Below are 17,478 nucleotides of genomic sequence, written 5' to 3'. Positions count from 1 at the left end.
GAAGTTCAAGCTGCTTGAGTCACATGTCTGTCTCCATGACGTTAAAGTGTACGTCTGCTCTGTGAAGGGAGAGGTATGGCACCCTCCTCAAGCCCTGTCTGATCCAGCAGACTCAGGGGATGTGGCAGAGTACAGCTCAAGTTGTGTCTTATTCCAGCTTTGGGAAATGTTTCCTTTCCTGTATCCATAAAGATAGGGCAGCTGTGAGTGAGCGAGGAATGAGAGGGTCAGCTGCCCACCTATTCTGACAGCTCTTGCCTCAAGTAAAAACTGTGGCAGTCTTGGGAGAAGGGCACATGGCAAGTTGCACCCCTCTCCTCCAAGAAGCCAGGGCTTGGAATTACCATATGCATTGGGATCTCTTCTCAGCGATGGAGGCTCAGGGGCCTTGCAAGCTGCATTCTATCTGGGGAAGTGATTTTAGGAAGCAGAGAGTCATTCTGGTTAAGCCTCCTTCTCTGGGCTCCTCTGAAGTGGGGAAGAGCCACAGATCAGCTGTTTCCAGGCACAGGAAGCTGAGCCATGGCTGTGCCCAAGGAAGGGTTATACTCTTTAGACTGCAGTCATACAGAACAAGAATTACCAATGGTGCGCTGTATCCATACACCTTCAGGGAATATGGCCCACGGTATTTGCAACTCTGGATCCCCACATTCATCACCAAGAGAGGAAATACAAATCCAGTGGGATTGTTCCTGTAGCTTAACCCTTCCACTGGACACTGCTTCATGGCAGTCCTTATCTGGGGTCTTGCCAGGGAAATAATATGTTGGCTACTAAAGGTAAATAAAGATGAAGACCAAGTCAACTTCATCATTTTCTAAAAAGCATGTGTATGCATGGAGTGTGTGGTGTTTCTTAAGGGAGGACTGCCTTGTTTTCTCCAGGGCAGTCTTGGGTCCACTGTCAGAGCAGGCTGTGTGAAAATGGGCACACATGTATTCTGGGAAGAGCCAAGGGCTGAATGAACAAGGAGAACATTTTTCTCTTTCTATAAATTGCGGCTACTTCTTGCTTTTGAGTTGAATAGGGGCAATCTGTGTATTATGTCAAAAGCTCACATCCGCCTGTTTTCTGTGCATCATGCAACTACCCAGGAAGGAAATGGTCATCTCTTTGAAGCCTTTTTGAAAGGTTCCCTCAGTGCAGCAGGGGGATGTTTTTATGTCTAAGACAGGCTTCCAGCTGACTTATGAGTTTTACTTCTACATTCACTAGCTGCTAGTGAAGAAGCACAAAAACATGTGTGAGCAGAAGAACAACAGACTGGGAACCCCAGGAGCCAACTCTTAATGCATGATTGAGCTTTGTGGCCAGGCAGACATGAAGATGGAGTTCTGCAGCATAATCCTGGGACTAGTCTTGGCTCTTTGGGTTGGAGACGCTCGAGGTGGGTTTAAATCTAGCTTTTCCATTTCTTCGTGTTCCCCTACATTGTTATTTTCCCTTTGCCTTCCTTTGAGCCAGGACACTTCTACACCCTATCTCCTTTTTTTCTACTTTCCTTGGCTCCCATCGTCTTATTGCTGTTCCAGTTGAGTATATTGGAAAAAACATAGACCAGCTGGAAGGATGACTGGTAACCAGAATATATGGTACATATGAGGAATGCAAAAGGTGGAGGAACACAGAAATGGGAGGTGTAGCATTCTTCCTGGGACTTGCACTGGGATTGGCCTTTCATTTGAGCCACGGAAAGAAGTGATCTAGGAATATATCTCTCTTAACATTGCATTCCTAATGGCATAACCTCTGCTAGCAGGCCAAGGGAACTATCAGCATTAACACCCATATACAAAGTACACAAGTTGAGTCTCATGTGTAAGGCATGATCTGATTTACATTTTATAGAGTCTGTCTCCCTCCATGTCTTCTTCTTTGGAAGAGACACAATTCCATACCTTAGAGTTTCTAAGAGCATTGTGTTAGGTAAGGTGCACTGGTCTGGCTTTCTATCTGTAAACTATGCCAGGAAAAACTTTTCTTGAAACTTCTATGCATGCAAGTGAGGTGCATTGGAACTATGTTACACTTTGACTGGCATGTCAGGATCTATATATCTAGCTTGGATCTATTGTCTATATATTCCATGGTGGAAGTATGGAGTTCAGTGCCACCCTCCATCTAGGATTCAACGTCATACTGCTGCCCAGTTTGGTAGAGCAGTGCTGTGCTGTATGTTCCTCCTCCACTATATCCTCCCTGATTGTAGAAAGTACTCTCTGTCTTCCCACTTTTTGCCTATGCCAAGTCCAGACATGAAGCTGAGAAGCCACTCTGGGGGCATTCATCATCACCACCAAGAGACAGTGGGGGACACCCATGGATAGGGTTGTGAACCCTCCAGGATCACCCTGGAGTTTCCAGGAATTAAATATAAATTGCCAGGTGACTGCTGAGAGTCACCTGGGAGATAAATGATACGGCATTCACTAAAATGAATATTAAATATTGAATCCGATTCATACAGTAGTCCAGTGGGTTTTTCAAATTCTCTATATATAAAGGGCTTAGTCCATCTGTTTATGTGTCCATCTGTCTGTACATACCGCTCTTGGGGTCATGGCTCCAGGCAGTGCTGTGTCAAGAATGTGCATCAAGAATGACAGGTGGGGCATGGCTCCAGCAGAGTGGGCCAGGCGGATGCAGAATGGGTGGGAAGGAGGGTGGTGCAGGGCCGGATGCAGGTGGCGGGTGGTGTGGGGCTGGACATGGAATGGCGGGGGGGGGGTGGCACGTGGCTGGATGCGGAGCTGGGGAGGGGGTGGGGGGGGTAGCATGCATGTGGCTGGATGCGGAGCAGCAGCATCACAGGGCAGTGGGTGGCGGCAGCCTTCCACTGCCCTGCAGGGGGGCAGGGGTGTGCAGGGGAGGCATGGGGCTGGACACAGCATGGAGAGGAGTGGTGTGCTGCCGGATGCGGAGCAGCAGCAGTGCGGGGTGGTGGGTGGTGGTAGCAGCTGCCACATACAAGCTTCCCCCCCGGCTCCTGGGAGGCAGCAGCGGTGCGGGATAGTGAGTGTCAGTGCTCTGTCCCTGCCCCCCCCATCATTCTTGATGGGCATTGGCAATTCACTAGTGTAATAATAATGTTTATTTGCCTTCCTGACAAAGTCTACACACCATAATCCATAGCTGATATACGTAAGCATGCAGGCACAGTTGCCTTGTGTGTCGCAGGCATGTTGGCATTCTGGAAACCTCCCGGAATAGATTCAAACAAAGTTGGCAACACTACCCATAGAGTTTCTTTACCTCCTTATTAGTAGGTTTGACATCAATGCAGCAGGGCAGCGGGGTTTCAAGGACATGATTTAGCCATGCCCTGAAGAACCAGTCACCCAGCTCTGAACTGGTGGAGCCCTGCTTTCTTGTTTTCCGTAAGTGAGAATGCACAGAGGCCCCTGAGAGTCTCACCCTATCCATGAATATTCCTCTCTCTCTGAGTTGTATAGCTCTCTGCAGTGCTGGAGCAGGCATGAAGGTTGTTGGAGGTGCACTCTTCCTTGGAGAGGGAGTTGTCTGACATAGGACACCACATGAGGACACTGGGACACTCCGCAAGGGATAAGCCTAGGAAAAAAAGACTCCTACATACTCATTGTCTGCAGTGATACCCTCACTTGTAACTCCCACTACAGCCCCTAGAGAGCTCCGTCTCATGAGCTGGAGTCTCAGGATTTCTGAAGGCAGCTTAAAAATCATGCTACAAAAATAGTTTGGGGTTCTTTTGTTGTTGGGGTATTCCAGGCGCCAAGCTTTTCTCCAAGCTATACTTGTGTTTTCCTCTGCACATATGCAGGCTCTGACGTTACTTTCTTTTCCTGAAAACTGAGATTCTCAGGCAAAAGCCTAAATGCAGAAATTAAGGCCATGAGAAAAGCACTAACTACTGAGATACTCCCAATAATACTGGGAGAGTTGGCACCATTGTGAATGCCCTGAGCTGACTCTAAGAACAAAAGCTGATACTGGTAAGTACCCTCTCATTCCCAGTTTCTGGCTAGGAAAGATTGGGAAGAATGAGGCTTTTTGCTTCATGAAAGCCAAGATGTGCAAGCAAACAACATGCAGAAGGTCCTTGCAGAGTTCTTCACTCCTCCATCTTTGCCTTCCCTGTGATGGCAGCAGTGCTCACATCTGTCCTGTTATTCCTCATGACTCAGGTTTATGATCCATGTTCTCTGTTGTGCTTGCTTTACCCTCACAGAGAGTGTCCCAATGCAAAGCCTGCACTGTTATAATGACTATGCCGTCCAAACTACCTGTGTGTGGCAGGAGTGCTCAGAGGCTCGTCACTTCCTGAATATGACTCTGTTCGAGATGCATGACAACACAATGTAAGTGCATGTAGGAGGAAGGTGTGGCGGGCCAGTAGGGGGCGCTCCTGCGTTGAGCCGCCCACTTCCCTGCGCCCGACCACCTTCCAGGCTCCGAGTGCCTCCCTTGGGGTGCCTCCTGACCGGCCGACCCCTTCCCTGGAGCACACCCGCTAGCCTGGGGTTCCCGCTGCCACCATCCAAGGCTCTGGACTCACTTCTGGCTCTGCGCACCTTGGAAAACACAGGCCTGATCGTCCAATGGGTCCTAGACCCAATACAAGCACTTGGGGCACTTCCCCAAGTCAGGGGCTTATTAGGAAGCCTCCCTTAGTCCACAGACCTAAGGGGCCTTCTTGGCATAATTTAGTCCCACCCCTCAATAAGTCTCCCACACCGGTCACAAAGGAGAACTTTATTGATTACAGGGGGTAGGGCGGAAACAGGGTAAAAGGTAGAGCAATATCATAGAAATCTTACAGGAATATCAGAGGAATCCCATAGAGCAAACCAGGGTGGCCGAGGTAGCCGTTTAAACGCATCTGAGTTACTGAAACTAAATATCTAATCGGATCTCGAGTAGCTTACTCACACGCATCATCCAGAGGTGGTTGTTGTATCCTCTGGAGGCAGGGTACTCTTGGAGCATGCGGTGATGAGGAGAGAACCAGGTTCAGATTCACCTGGATGACCGCATGGCTAATGGCTGACCGCCCCTTCTTCTTGGACCAAGCCCTTAAATAACCTCTCTGACCTCAGCAGCCCGGTCCAATCGAAGCTGCCAATACTGGCCACAAGCCGACCAATCTCCCAAGCATCCCTGGCTACCTGGGCCCGTGCAGGGCCGGGTCTTTCTCCCCTGCCCAGGTGACTAGAGCATCCGCCTCCCAGGCCCCAGGCTTTTGTCATGTAGACAAGGTGGGAGATCCCCACCCTGAGGAATGAAACACCAGCCTCCCAGGCTGGCTGAGACAGGTCTCTGGAGAGGGGCACCGACGGTGGCATTTCTGCCACAGAAGGCATAAGGGGAGCTTGTCTGCTGAACCCAAGAGGTGGGACTGGGTGGAGAAAAAGGGATCTGAGCTCATAGCCTGGCTTTGAGCAGTGTGTAGACACTTGTACTAGTGTGACAGTTTTTGAGTCTCCTGATTTTTCTGTAGGTGATAAATGCCAGTCTATCTTAGGATATTGCATCTGGAAGTGAGAAGCAGGCAGTACAATAGGTACAGGGATGAAGGTCTTGCATCAGCAAGGGAACTAGGGGTGGTCCCCTTCCCCCTTGTCAATTCCTGTTGTAACAGGATGAGTACAAGTTAATTCTGTAAAACACAGATGGGTGGAGAAGCTGTGAGAAAGAGAGAAATGTATGTCTCCATGTTTCATCAGGCTTCCTCCCAGAGATATGAGGCTGTGCATGTTAATATCTCCCCACCACAGCTGCTTCCTTCTGAAAGGGGAACTGAGTTATCAGATTGAAGGGCATGTGAGCAGAGGGAGGGAAAGGGAGAAAAGAAGAAAGAATAAAAAACATGGAAAGAAGAATATGGAAGGGTGAGGAGAGAAGGTCCAGGGACTGGGAATTAGTGGAGGGGAACTGGAGGTCTTACCTACTGACTCTTGCAAAAGAGATTTTGAAATCACTTGTGCCTTGTTCTGACATAAATTGAAATTTATGGCTGACTTTACTAGTGTTTGGATTTGGCCATAAGAGAGAGGTCACCCCTGAGGGTCAAAATCAAATAAATGGTAAAAAATGACTATGAAGAATGAATAGAGGATGGGCCAAGAAGGTGGGTCATAGGGTGGAGGTGAACTAGGGCACCTTATCACACAAAGTGGATTCAACTGCCAGCCCTAATCAGATGACATACAGGTCTATTCGTCCCTTGCTTCATATCACAACTCAGTACCACTAGAATATCCCAGTACTTGGTAAAACTAGCTCATGGATAAAGACCAGTTAGATGCTGCAGAACTCCCAGGTGACCAAAGTGGTTCTGACTGGCAGAAGATAATGTTATGAAGAGTTTGCAGACATGGGTCAGCTCTTTTGGCTGAAGGTGCACAACTACTACTAGTTAACTCCACTGATACTACATTTTTCACTGATACTAAGCATTGATATAATTCCACCATAGCCAGTTGTCTAGGACCTAGATTCTAGGTTGCTCCATCCCATCCTGGGGGTGAGATAGAGGGGGGTGTGGCATGGCTGGCGGTGTGCTGCTATTTTTTTTTAAATTTATGTAAGTTTGCCATGGGATGAAAAAGGCTGGGAAATGCTGGTCTAGGTTGCTCCATCCCATCCTGCCTCCCGTTTTTCATGTCTTTGTCACTTTTCAGCTAGATTACAGCAGTATACCTGGACATGACCACTGAAATGCTTAGAAACGTCCAACTACTACAAAAGTAACCTCAAGAACATAGGCATCCACAGGCATATCAGACCTGTGTTCTATACTCTAATGTATGAATTTTAGATCAAGTTCAAGGGCTTGTTTCTTACCTTCTATGGGCATTGTCTGGTTTGGGACTGGGATAATTAAAGCTCAGCCTGAAACCTATGGTAGCCAACTAAGCTCTTTTGGCACAATGTTCTCCACAGCAAGGTCTTCTGTGCAGGAGACAGACCTTTCTTGAGGGCTAATTTAAGACTAAGGAATGAAGTCCCCCACAGGAGATAAGGAGCATAACTAGGCTCATCACACTCAGCTTCAAGTGCAGGATACATTTCTTCAGCTTTCCTTATCTAATAGAAATAGTGAATATTGTGTATATTTAAAAAGAAAACCCTAAATCCCCCCACAAGAAGACATGAGAATAAATGATGGTCAACATATTGGAGATGTTGGTAGAACAGTCAGATGCTATGTGAATAAGTCTCGTATTAGAATAGAACAGCATAGAGTATAATGTGGGGAAGGTTTCAGGATCTACTTCCTGTAGTTAAATCAGCTTTTCAGGGTTTCTTCCTCTGTATGTAGGAATGGCATGGAGATCCCGTGTGAGTCTCACAGGGTCGAGGAGCACACTGACTGCCAGGGCTCCCATGTGCGCTGGGTCTGCCCCAGAAATAGCTCTCTTAGAACTGCTGATATTTACATCTTCAAACCTGATCGGGAGCTGCAGGCTGAACTGAATGTCACCCTCTTCCAGACTGGTAAGGATGAGATGCCACATCTCTTTCCTTCCCATGAAAATTTGCAGTCCTTAGAAATGAATAGTTCTTCCTTCAATGCAATCCTTTAGCCCTAAAAAGGAATCCTAATCCTTAATTTTATAATCCATCCTAGAATCAGATATTATTTCCATTGTGAGGTCTGTCTACCCGTGTCTTATCTGGGGCATCCAGGACAGAGAACTAGAGAAGACTACTTCTGAAGGAAGAGGGCTGTTCAGTAGTTATCCCCTCTGCAAAGATCATGCAACTGTCAGGGTGCTGTGGGGATTTTCTGATGTGAACTATGGCATATCCATTGATGGATGGGTGGATGAACAGATTGACTAATATAATGTAAGCATTAATGTAAGGCTTTGCTACAGTGGAGCCTGGAACTAAAAATATTCCTTCTACTTCCCCCCCTCCCTTGTTCTACCTAGAGGAAGCCTCACCTCTGCCTTTCTCAGGAGATGATGGTCAGCCCAAGAATCTCCGCTGCCACTTCAATGGTGTTGATCGCCTCCTGTGCAGCTGGGAAGTACGGCAAGAGGTCACCAGCTCCGTCTTGTTCACACTCTTCTACAAGGTTACACAGACATCAGAGTAAGTGACCTGCCCCTGGCCTCCTGTAGGCACCTTTCTTCCTATGTGTCTGACCATTATTACTCCTACTCATACCAGCTCAGCGGCAGATCCAGGAATGGGTCAAGGGAAAGTATGGCCCCCAATTTGGGCTGCACCATGCATGCACAGTGATCTCTGAGCTCACTGTCTGATCAGCTTGGGCTCCTGCTGGAGCTTTGCATGAGCAGTGGGCCCTGAACACATCAGCTGTTCAGGGCAGGGTCTGCCTGGAGGGAGCTCCAGCTTTCACATGGCTCTGATGCCCAGGCGGTGAACCTTGCTGCTGTTTGCCCTTCCCCTCCTTCATGCTCCCCACTGAATTCAGAAGCAGGGCAAAGGAGGGAGAGCACCCCCTTTCTGGATCTGCTCCTGCATCAGCCCTACCTTCTTTTTCCCTCAGAGAGAAGGAATGCTTGCAAGTTTATGAGGAGAAGGTGTCTGACATCCCCTATGTACAGCAGCACTGTGAGATCTATGTCACCAACTGCAACCATACAAGCCAGTACCATGTAACTGTCCGGCCCAAGAAAGAAAAGAAACACATTGATGCCTCTAAGCACAGTGAGACCCTATTTCCATAGTCCACTGTGGTAAACCTGGGATTTTCTCCTCAAAGAGAGTCAATGTTTGAATTGGTAAAAGGGACTAGGCAGTGTGTGTGTGTGTGTGTGTGTGTGTGTGTGTGTGTGTGTGTGTGTGTATTTGGAGGGATGGGGGCAGGAAGGAGTGATGGGCTGATTAAGATTCAGACTAGACCATGACGTTTGGAGCAAATGTTAGGCTAAGGAAGTGTACAGAACTTGAATACCTGGCACAGACAGAGCACTGCTATGAGGAAGCTTGCAATAGTAGACAGTTGATTAATACTGCTCTAAGAATGGTCACAAAAGCAGGATTCTGCTGTTAGGAATCACAGGCCATGATCCCAAGTTACCCAAGTTGGTGAGAATCTTTCCATTGACATCACTGGACTTCGGATCATGGTTTTGGGTTGCTGCATCCCTGATGGGGAAGCTGAATGGTTTGGTAGCAAATGAAGTAGATTGCAATCAGATTGCAATTCCTTGGCTTTCATAGAGCTCTGAAAAAATACAAAAAGGATTGGTCAGGATGAGATAAAATATACCAGGTGGAATCATTACCATAAGCCAGCCTTGTGTCTCAGCAGACAAACTACAACTTGGTCCTGGCATCCACCCAGAATGGAGAAAAACTGGAGGGGGTGGGCAGAAAGATACTGAGACAAGGGAGGGATGTTCACACCTAAAATGTTCCTTGTGTTCCAGTCAAAGTGCTTGCACCCACCAACTTGACAGTGACAACAAAGGAAGACCAGGAGTATGAACTGAGATGGGTAAAGCATAAACTACAGTATGGCTTTATAAAACAGAGCTATCAAGTCTTGTACTGGAAGGCAGACCAGTCCTCGGAGGTAGGTGTTGGTGGTTCTGCAGATCCCACACTCCTGTGAGATGGTGGGTAGGAAAGGCAGTTTAATTCATGTTGCTTTTCTCTCCTCAGGCTGCCAAGTCCATCAACATCAGCAATGATGAGCCCCCCTTCATCTTCCCCTCCCAGATGCTAGAGTCATCAACATGCTATAGGGCAAAAATGCGGGCAAGGGTGCATGCGTCCTCTGACTACGACGGTCCCTGGAGCGAGTGGAGTGAGGAGTGCGCTTGGCAAACAGGGCATGGTACTTGTGACCTGGTGTTCTGTGGGTAACAGTGTGCTTCATAGAAAAGAGGTTCCTTGGGCTGGGGCTTAGTGGGAGCCAGGCTTCTCTATATTAAACTAAGCAAAGCTCCTTCCTAGAGGTCCCTCCCTTTGGTTGTCAGAATGGGAGCCCTGAGAGGCAAGAGGCTTGGGCTGCAGGAGCACAGTTTGACATTCAGGGTCTAAAGTGGGTGAGTTGGATGAGGAGGCAGGAACTTCCACAGAGAGAGCTAGCAGCATATTCAAAGTGTCTTCCATAGGTTTTAGTTCTGAGTTCTAGGCAAGTTTGTGGGTGAAGGTCACTTGACAGTAATCTTCTTTTACACAAATCTTCTTTTACACAGTCCCTTCCCTCTACACCACAAACCTTGGCAGGATCTGGGTCACTGATTGTAATGGGGATGATGCAGAGTAGGTGTGTCTACACCCCCAGCTATTGCTAATGTACTCAGTCTTGCATTCACTAGATTTTACTTTCTTTTTTCTTTTTTTTTGTTTGTTTTTTTGATCGGTGGGTTTCTTGGTCTTTTGCATTCTTAGCACGGAGCAGAAGAGAACAGTGGCTTAAGATCTTTTTTTTTTCTCCCACTCTTTTCTTGATGACAAAATAACATCTCATAGATTTCATAGACCTTAGGGCTGGAAGGGACCTCGGAAGATCATCGAGTCCAGCCTCCTGCCCCAAGGGCAGGAAGTCAGCTGGGTCAAAGGATCCCAGCAAGATAAGCATCCAAATGCTTCTTAAAGGAGTCCAGAGTAGGTGCTTGCACCACCTCTGGAGGGAGTCTATTCCAGGCCTTGGGGGCTTGGACAGTAAAGAAATTTTTCCTTATGTTTAGCCTAAAATGCTCTTGAAGTAGTTTGTGACCATTGGAACTTGTCACCCCTTGGGGCACTCTGGTGAACAGATGTTCCCCCAGATCCTGATGCACACCCCTGATGTACTTATAGGCTGCCACCATATCACCCCTGAGCCTGCACTTTTCCAGGCTGAAGAGTCCCATGGCTCTCATTCTCTCTTCATAAGGCCTGCTCTCTTGCCCTCTGATCATGCACATGGCTCTCCTCTGGACTCTCTCAAGCTTCTCCACATCCTTCTTGAATTGTGGAGCCCAGAACTGGATGCAGTACTCCCTCTGTGGTCTCACCAAAGCTGAGTACAGTGGGAGTGGAAGGATGACATTCTGAGATTTACTTGAGAAGCATCTATGGATGCAAGCCAGAGTTTGGGTTGCTTTACCACCTGCAACATCACATTGGTGGCTCATGTTCATCTTATGGTCAATTGTGACCCCCAAGTCTCTTTTAGCCATGGTGCTAGTGAGTGTAGCACTGCCGAGCTTGTAAGCGTGATGCAGGGTTTTTTCCGAAGGTGGAGTACCTTACATTTGTTGGTATTGAATGTCACCAGGTTTGTATCTGCCCACTTTTTCAGCCTATCCATGTCAACCTGGGGCACCAGCCTATCCTCAGGTGTGGATGCTGTACCCCAAAGTTTGGTGTCATCAGCAAACTTGGCTGGTCCACTTCTGACACCAGTATCTACATCATTGATAAAGACATTAAAGAGAACAGATCCAAGGATGGAGCTTTGGGGGACACCACTGGTTACGGAGTGCCATGATGATTCACTTCCGTTGACAACCACTCTCTGTGTCCAGCCTCAGAGACAATTCCCCAGCCATCAGACTGTGATGTAGCTGAGGCCACAGTTGGTCAATTTTTCCAAGAGGAAATCATGGGACAGCAGATCAAAGGCTTTTTTAAAGTCCAGATATGTGATGTCAATCTCTTCTCCCTTGTCCAGGTGATAGGTCACCTGGTCATAGGAGGAGATGAGATTGGTCAGGCAAGACCTACCTGCAACAAACCCATGCTGGCTATCCCTCAGGATGTTGCCACCAGCCAGCTTGTCAAGAATGGTCTCTTTGATGATTTTTTCTAGAATCTTTCCAGGGATTGAGGTCAAGGTGATTGGCCTGTAGTTCCCCGGATCTACTTTCCTCACTTTCTTGAAGATAGGCACCACATTGGCCTTCTTCCAATCTTCAGGTACTTCACCTGAGTGCCAGGAGTTTTTGAATATCTTTGCCAAAGGCTGGGCTATGACTCCTGCAGACTGGGCTATGACTCCTGCAGACTGGGCTATGACTCCTGCAAGAGAAGGACCCAATTCCAACAGAATTGGCTCTTTTTAAAATGGCTTAGGTTGAGAGGAAGACTCCTTTTATAGTCCATGGAAGCATCAGAATTCATGCAAATACAAGGTCCTCCTCAATTTTAAATAAATTGTTTGCCACGATGCTCTTGGGGGACCAAACAGAGTGAGTTCAGATATACTTGGATTGAATCATGACTTGGGTTTAGCAGATCTGTTCATAGTTTCATTATCCTGGGAACTGTCACAGTTCTGCTGATAAATGACAGCCAGTCTCTCCTTCGGGGAATTTACCAGACCTCACTATCAGGACACATGCCTTGCCATGCGACTAAAGCTCTCCTACATATCATCCGTTAAACCAGAGTGAAATGTTTGCTGTAGGATAAAGCCACTGTGGCCCTGGAGAGATGATACAAATTCCTACAAAATTTGAGGGGAAAGATATGCATCTTCTGTAGTGCTACTAAAATGGCAGTAGCAGCTGCTGCTGTTGCAGCACCAAGGACAGCTGAGACCCCTCAAAACACGCTACTTTTGCAGCACTAAAAAGTGTAGAGGCACTTGTAGTACTACAAATGAGTATCCATCTATGGCATGTCTTGTTTTCTCTTAATTTCTCCCTCTCTCTTTTTTCAGTTGTGTCACCACTGATTCTCCCATTCATGGTCTCAGTTGTCACTATCATTCTGATAGCGACTGGTTGGTGCAGCTGTAAATATCTCTTCAAGTAAGTCTGGATGCCTGTGGGCCGGGGAGATCCCCAGAGACCATGCTAAACTGAGTGAAGGGAGGGTGGAAAACCAACTATGAAATGCTCCATGGTCACATCTATGGTCACCTTAGTTCAGCTGGGATAAGCCTAGGGTACAGCAGGGAGCCCCACCTGTGGCTGAGGATTGGGTTAGTGCAGGGCCCTGGCAGTCCAGTGCATATATGGTGTTACAGTGGCCCAGGGCAAGGCTATGCATGTGATGCAGCCTTTGGCTGCCAGCAGCCACAGACCAGATGTTTGCTCTGCCAACTCTGCATCACTGGTGTTGTTGTTGTTGTTGCAGCAAGAAGAAAAAATGGGAAGAAAAGATTCCCAATCCCAGCAAGAGTCAGCTGGTGCAGGGCTTCTTCCAGGTAAGAGGGGGCTGTGCACTGCAGAGCTGCACCTGGGAAAAGGGAGGAGGAAGCTCTGCAGGAGCCAGAGAAAGAGGAGCAGGCTGCCCCTGGGGTTCCTGCTGGGGGGGAGCAGCCTGTTTGGAGTCTGCCTGCTCGCAGCCCAGAGCTGGTGGGAGTCACTGAGGATGCTGTGGGCAGAGTGGACATCACAGGTAAGGCCTAGGGTTTCTTGTGTCTCTCACCGTGGCTCAGTGGCCAACCCTGGGGCTTCAGAGATAAAGAACCATCCCTCCCCCAAGATACACCCAGTTCTGCTGGTCAGGTCTGCAGAACCCTGAGTAGAGGGATTCCTTTCTGGTCTTCACAGACACAAGGTTTGGGTTCTCAAAATTCAGTGTACATCACTATCCAGGTTTTTTGCAGTCAGAGATAGTCTCAGTCTCTTTTAACACTCCTTTCTGAGGGAGTAGGGGAACTGAGGCATATGGAAGTCCCTGAGGAAGAGCTGGGAACTGGACCTAGGTCTCATATGACCTAGGCTATGTCACTAATACCTGTGCCACATCCCAACCATTGTTTTTCTACTGTTCTCTTCTAAAACTCTTCTTTTTACAGTAAGCCACCTTTTATACCCTGCTCTGCACCTTTTCAATCTACCTCCTGTTTCATGGGAGGTGACTGGGCATGAATATAATGTTCCAGGGGAAATGCCCTCACCTTCTCCACGAGACTGGCATCATTTCTATCCCCTTTCCAGACAAGCACACTATGAGCAGTTATGCCATGCACTCCACAATGGAAGGTCACTTTGTTTACCCCGTTCCTGTTGATTGGTGAGGTTTTTTCTATCAGGACTCTGCTTGTCAGTGTATGGGAGATGTCCAGGTGATATGTAAATAAATAAATAATAACTGAATGTGTGCCACTGACTCTTGCCTTACACTTATGCACCTGGACTTCTTCCTGCTCTCCTGCTGATCATTCTCTGAATGGGTTCGGTTCCATCTGGAGAGCCTTTACTTTTTCTAATAGTCTTTAATGTGCGATTTCCAAAGCAGTAATTAACATGGGGCCTAGGACTGACCCCTGGGCTGACTCACTGGGAATATCTCTGTTATGGAAGAGCAACACTTCCACAGTGGCTCTTTGTTTCTGATCACACAATTGATTTTAAAGCCACAGTTGGACTTTGTTCTCTCCCCTGAGATTTTAAAAGTTTCAGTTGCTTCTGATGAGTTTTCTTATCCAAAGACTTTTCACCTACCTATCAAAGGCTGAGCTGTTGTTCTGTGCACCCAGCAAGATTTTCTGCATCTTACTCCTGCTGATGATATCCTCAGAGCCTTATTGCCATTGCAAAGAGTGGCAGATTGTGACTTTTGCAGTGTTGTTGCTAGCTCCTTGAGTAGAACTGCTACTACACACCTTCCCCTGCATAACACACAGGGTGGAGACTAGTATTGTGGAAATGAAAGAGAGAAAAAAAAATAGGCCTTAGAGAAGTACTAGAAGCAGTTCTGCCTTCAGGATATCCTTTGCAGTAGCCTGTGTGCTACATGCCCACCTTTAATTCAGGGCTCCTGGCTCTCCCTTGCCACCCAGGAGATTTATCTTTCAATAGTCAAGATCCTTCTTTCCTGAGGGGATGCTGTGAGTTTTTCTTTCTCTTTAGAAAGGACCACTAGGTAATCTCATGCCAAGCAAGTTGGTGGTCTTTGACAATCAGAGCCATTTGGAGAAGGTGGAGCAGATCAACAACATACAAGTGCTGCATAGGTAAGAGAACAATGTGCTGCTGAGTTGTTGATGTCATCCAAAGTGTTCCTCAGTGACCCTGAGATCTCAGTGAGTCTGAAGATAGCTGCTTCCATCAGGGAAGAGTGAGAAATGTAACTTCTGTAGATGATAAAACATACCAAACATCCACAAGGCTGCCTGGAAATATGTATGGATAACTCTGGAGGGCCCAAGGATAAAGACAAAGAATAATTCTGGCTGTGTCCCTCCCCAAGCTGGATGAATACCCATGACTTCCTGGCCTGGAAGCAGGGATATAAAAACCGCCCCCAGCCACATGTGCATAGTCTGCCATGTGGAGTTATGAAACTACATAGTGCAGATGTTGGTAATCATGTTCTCTGAAGGGTGACCAATGGCTTGGTGCATGTGTCCTTGGAATATAGGAATCCCCACTGGTTCACCAAGTTTAGGGTTGTGATACCATCAGGGACCAATGCCAGACACTCCAAAAGGCAGTGTTGGGAACTGACGTATGGGGTAACCTGCCCACAGGGAAGGATTACTTCTACCCCCTTTCCTCCCCAAGAGGCTCTGTTTCCTTAGCTCATACCTGTCTCTTTGCAATGCTCTTTGCAGGTGACCTCTCCTTAGTGACTTATCCCTTTGTTTTTGTCCTTGTTGCAGCATGGTGAAGGTTATTTCAGCAAGGTCCTCAGGAACTGAGGCACCAAACATGGACCTAAGAAACTGGTATCACACTTCTGAAGTGCTAGGCTCTGCTTCACTTTCAGCAGCCCCATGTGCCTGGCATTCAAGTCAAAGAACCAGTCATTCCCTCGCACCAGCCCCATTTGCCTGTGTTGGTAGTCCTACAGCAGACACTCCCTCTCGGGTACCTATGTCCTACTTTGATTTTAATGGTCCGTACCTGTATTCCCCATATGGGAACTCCCTGGCAAATATTCAAGAGGACCTGGGAGCATCCCCAGAAAAACTTACGGAAGAATCAATATCCTTGGAACATTTTCCCCAAACCACAAAGGGCTACAGACCTTAGTGATGGGTTGGGGAGGGTCAGGTCACCCCCAGATTTTCTTCTTTCCTGACCAGAAAGAGACGAAGCATATATTTGCAGGAGGACAAGAAACATCATCAGCCCAACTAGTGGATGTGGAAGAGATGAAAGAGATAAAATAGAAGGCCCAGACTCACTGACTGCTGTCCTCTTGAATGGCTCCTCCCAGGGCCTGCATAAAGGACCAAATACAGCATTCCCTTACATTGAATTCACATCCCAATGTAAATTACACTAAGATCTGATGAAACAGATGTGCAGCACCTTTCCAGATAATGGAGGACCCACCTGCAGCAAGCAAGAGGATGCGCTTCACATGGAGGCCATTTGGTCCCCGAAAACCTTGAATACTGATGAATACTTTGCCTTGCCATTGTGGGCTGGACAGTAGCCAGTTGCAAGGGCAAGGAAGTTTGATGAGGTTGTGAGACCATCAGCAAAGACAGCGAGTGACTGAACAAAAATGCTGCTGTTTAAGAACTGTCACCTCTGTTTTATTTCCCACCCTTCCCCCCTACCAACACCCAGGGAGAAAGACAATGATAAGTTCTTCTCTCCCAGCCTCCATGCTTACAAGTGAAGGACATTAATTAGCACCATGTCCTCCTCCTCAGTATATTTGGCTACAGGAACAAGCCAAACTTCCCCGGTTGAAGAAGCTTCTGCTTTTCCAGAGCTGTCATTTCTGATAACGTTGACATGTTTGTAGTGCAGAATGTGTAGCGATGACTTCAGTGCAAACTTTGCAGCTTGAGGGATCCAACTTCATGTCATGTTTTAAGACTGTCACGAGTTCCTGGCATGAAATGCCTCTTACTCTTAAATCCAAGAGTTTATTTAGCAAGATAATGATAAAAATCATCCTGGAGCATTGATAAGAAGGGTATAGCGGGAATGAGAACTGCTCAGGACAGTACAAGATGGACAGGAGTAAAGGGGTGAAACTGAAATTGGAAAATTTGGCTGGAAACCAGGAAGTCTCTGCTAACTGAAGTGTGATTCAGAAGCCCACACCATAATTAGAGTGCACAAAACCATGGAGACGTACTTAATTGCAAGACCAACTATCCAGGAGATAAGATGTGCAGATTGTCAAGCCAAGACCTTGTGGTGCTTGTAGTTTTGCTTGCTAAAATACTGTAGGATTTGCTGCCTTTCTAGGCATTGCCTGTTGCTAGATGATCGTAATGCATCTGAACTAGCTGCTTTGGTAACAATCATGTGTAAGGTATAAGCTGCATCAAAGAAGGAAAATCCATTTCTCTCCAATCCTTTATTGCAAGCAAAGCTTTGCAAGTTCTTGAAAGTCGCTGACTCAGAGCTGCCACTCTGAGATCAGACCTTGGGAAATCATTTAGATTTCAATGCATCACCTGCCAAGTACAATGTTTAGCTCTGGCTTTGCTGCAGTGTCACAACTGATGAGGGGAGGAAGATGGAGTCCAGCACTTCTTTGCAGGTGTGTGTCAGAAATACTAGTTCTGCTTAGTGTGCTAATTGGATACATCTGTTTACTGTTATTCAGTGTAATTTGTTCGTTTGGATAATGTAACTTGTTATAAACAGTATTTCAAAC

General features: G+C 47.2%; 1 protein-coding gene across 1 annotated transcript; it reads left to right on the top strand.

Moving 5' to 3' along the window:
* The first annotated feature begins 1,009 nt into the window (after positions 1-1,009).
* LOC102569402 (cytokine receptor common subunit beta) lies at positions 1,010-17,478 on the top strand. Its single transcript, XM_059726420.1, has 11 exons — positions 1,010-1,390; positions 4,211-4,340; positions 7,304-7,479; positions 7,920-8,082; positions 8,504-8,664; positions 9,390-9,535; positions 9,625-9,799; positions 12,617-12,707; positions 13,036-13,105; positions 14,760-14,863; positions 15,512-17,478. Exons 1-11 carry the CDS (start codon positions 1,297-1,299, stop codon positions 15,882-15,884), a joined length of 1,683 nt encoding a protein of 560 aa, XP_059582403.1. The 5' UTR covers positions 1,010-1,296; the 3' UTR covers positions 15,885-17,478.

The sequence above is a fragment of the Alligator mississippiensis genome, chromosome 4 (genome assembly GCF_030867095.1).
Source record: "Alligator mississippiensis isolate rAllMis1 chromosome 4, rAllMis1, whole genome shotgun sequence".
Classification (NCBI taxonomy): Eukaryota; Metazoa; Chordata; order Crocodylia; family Alligatoridae; genus Alligator; species Alligator mississippiensis.
This window is presented reverse-complemented; position numbering and strand designations above follow the sequence as displayed.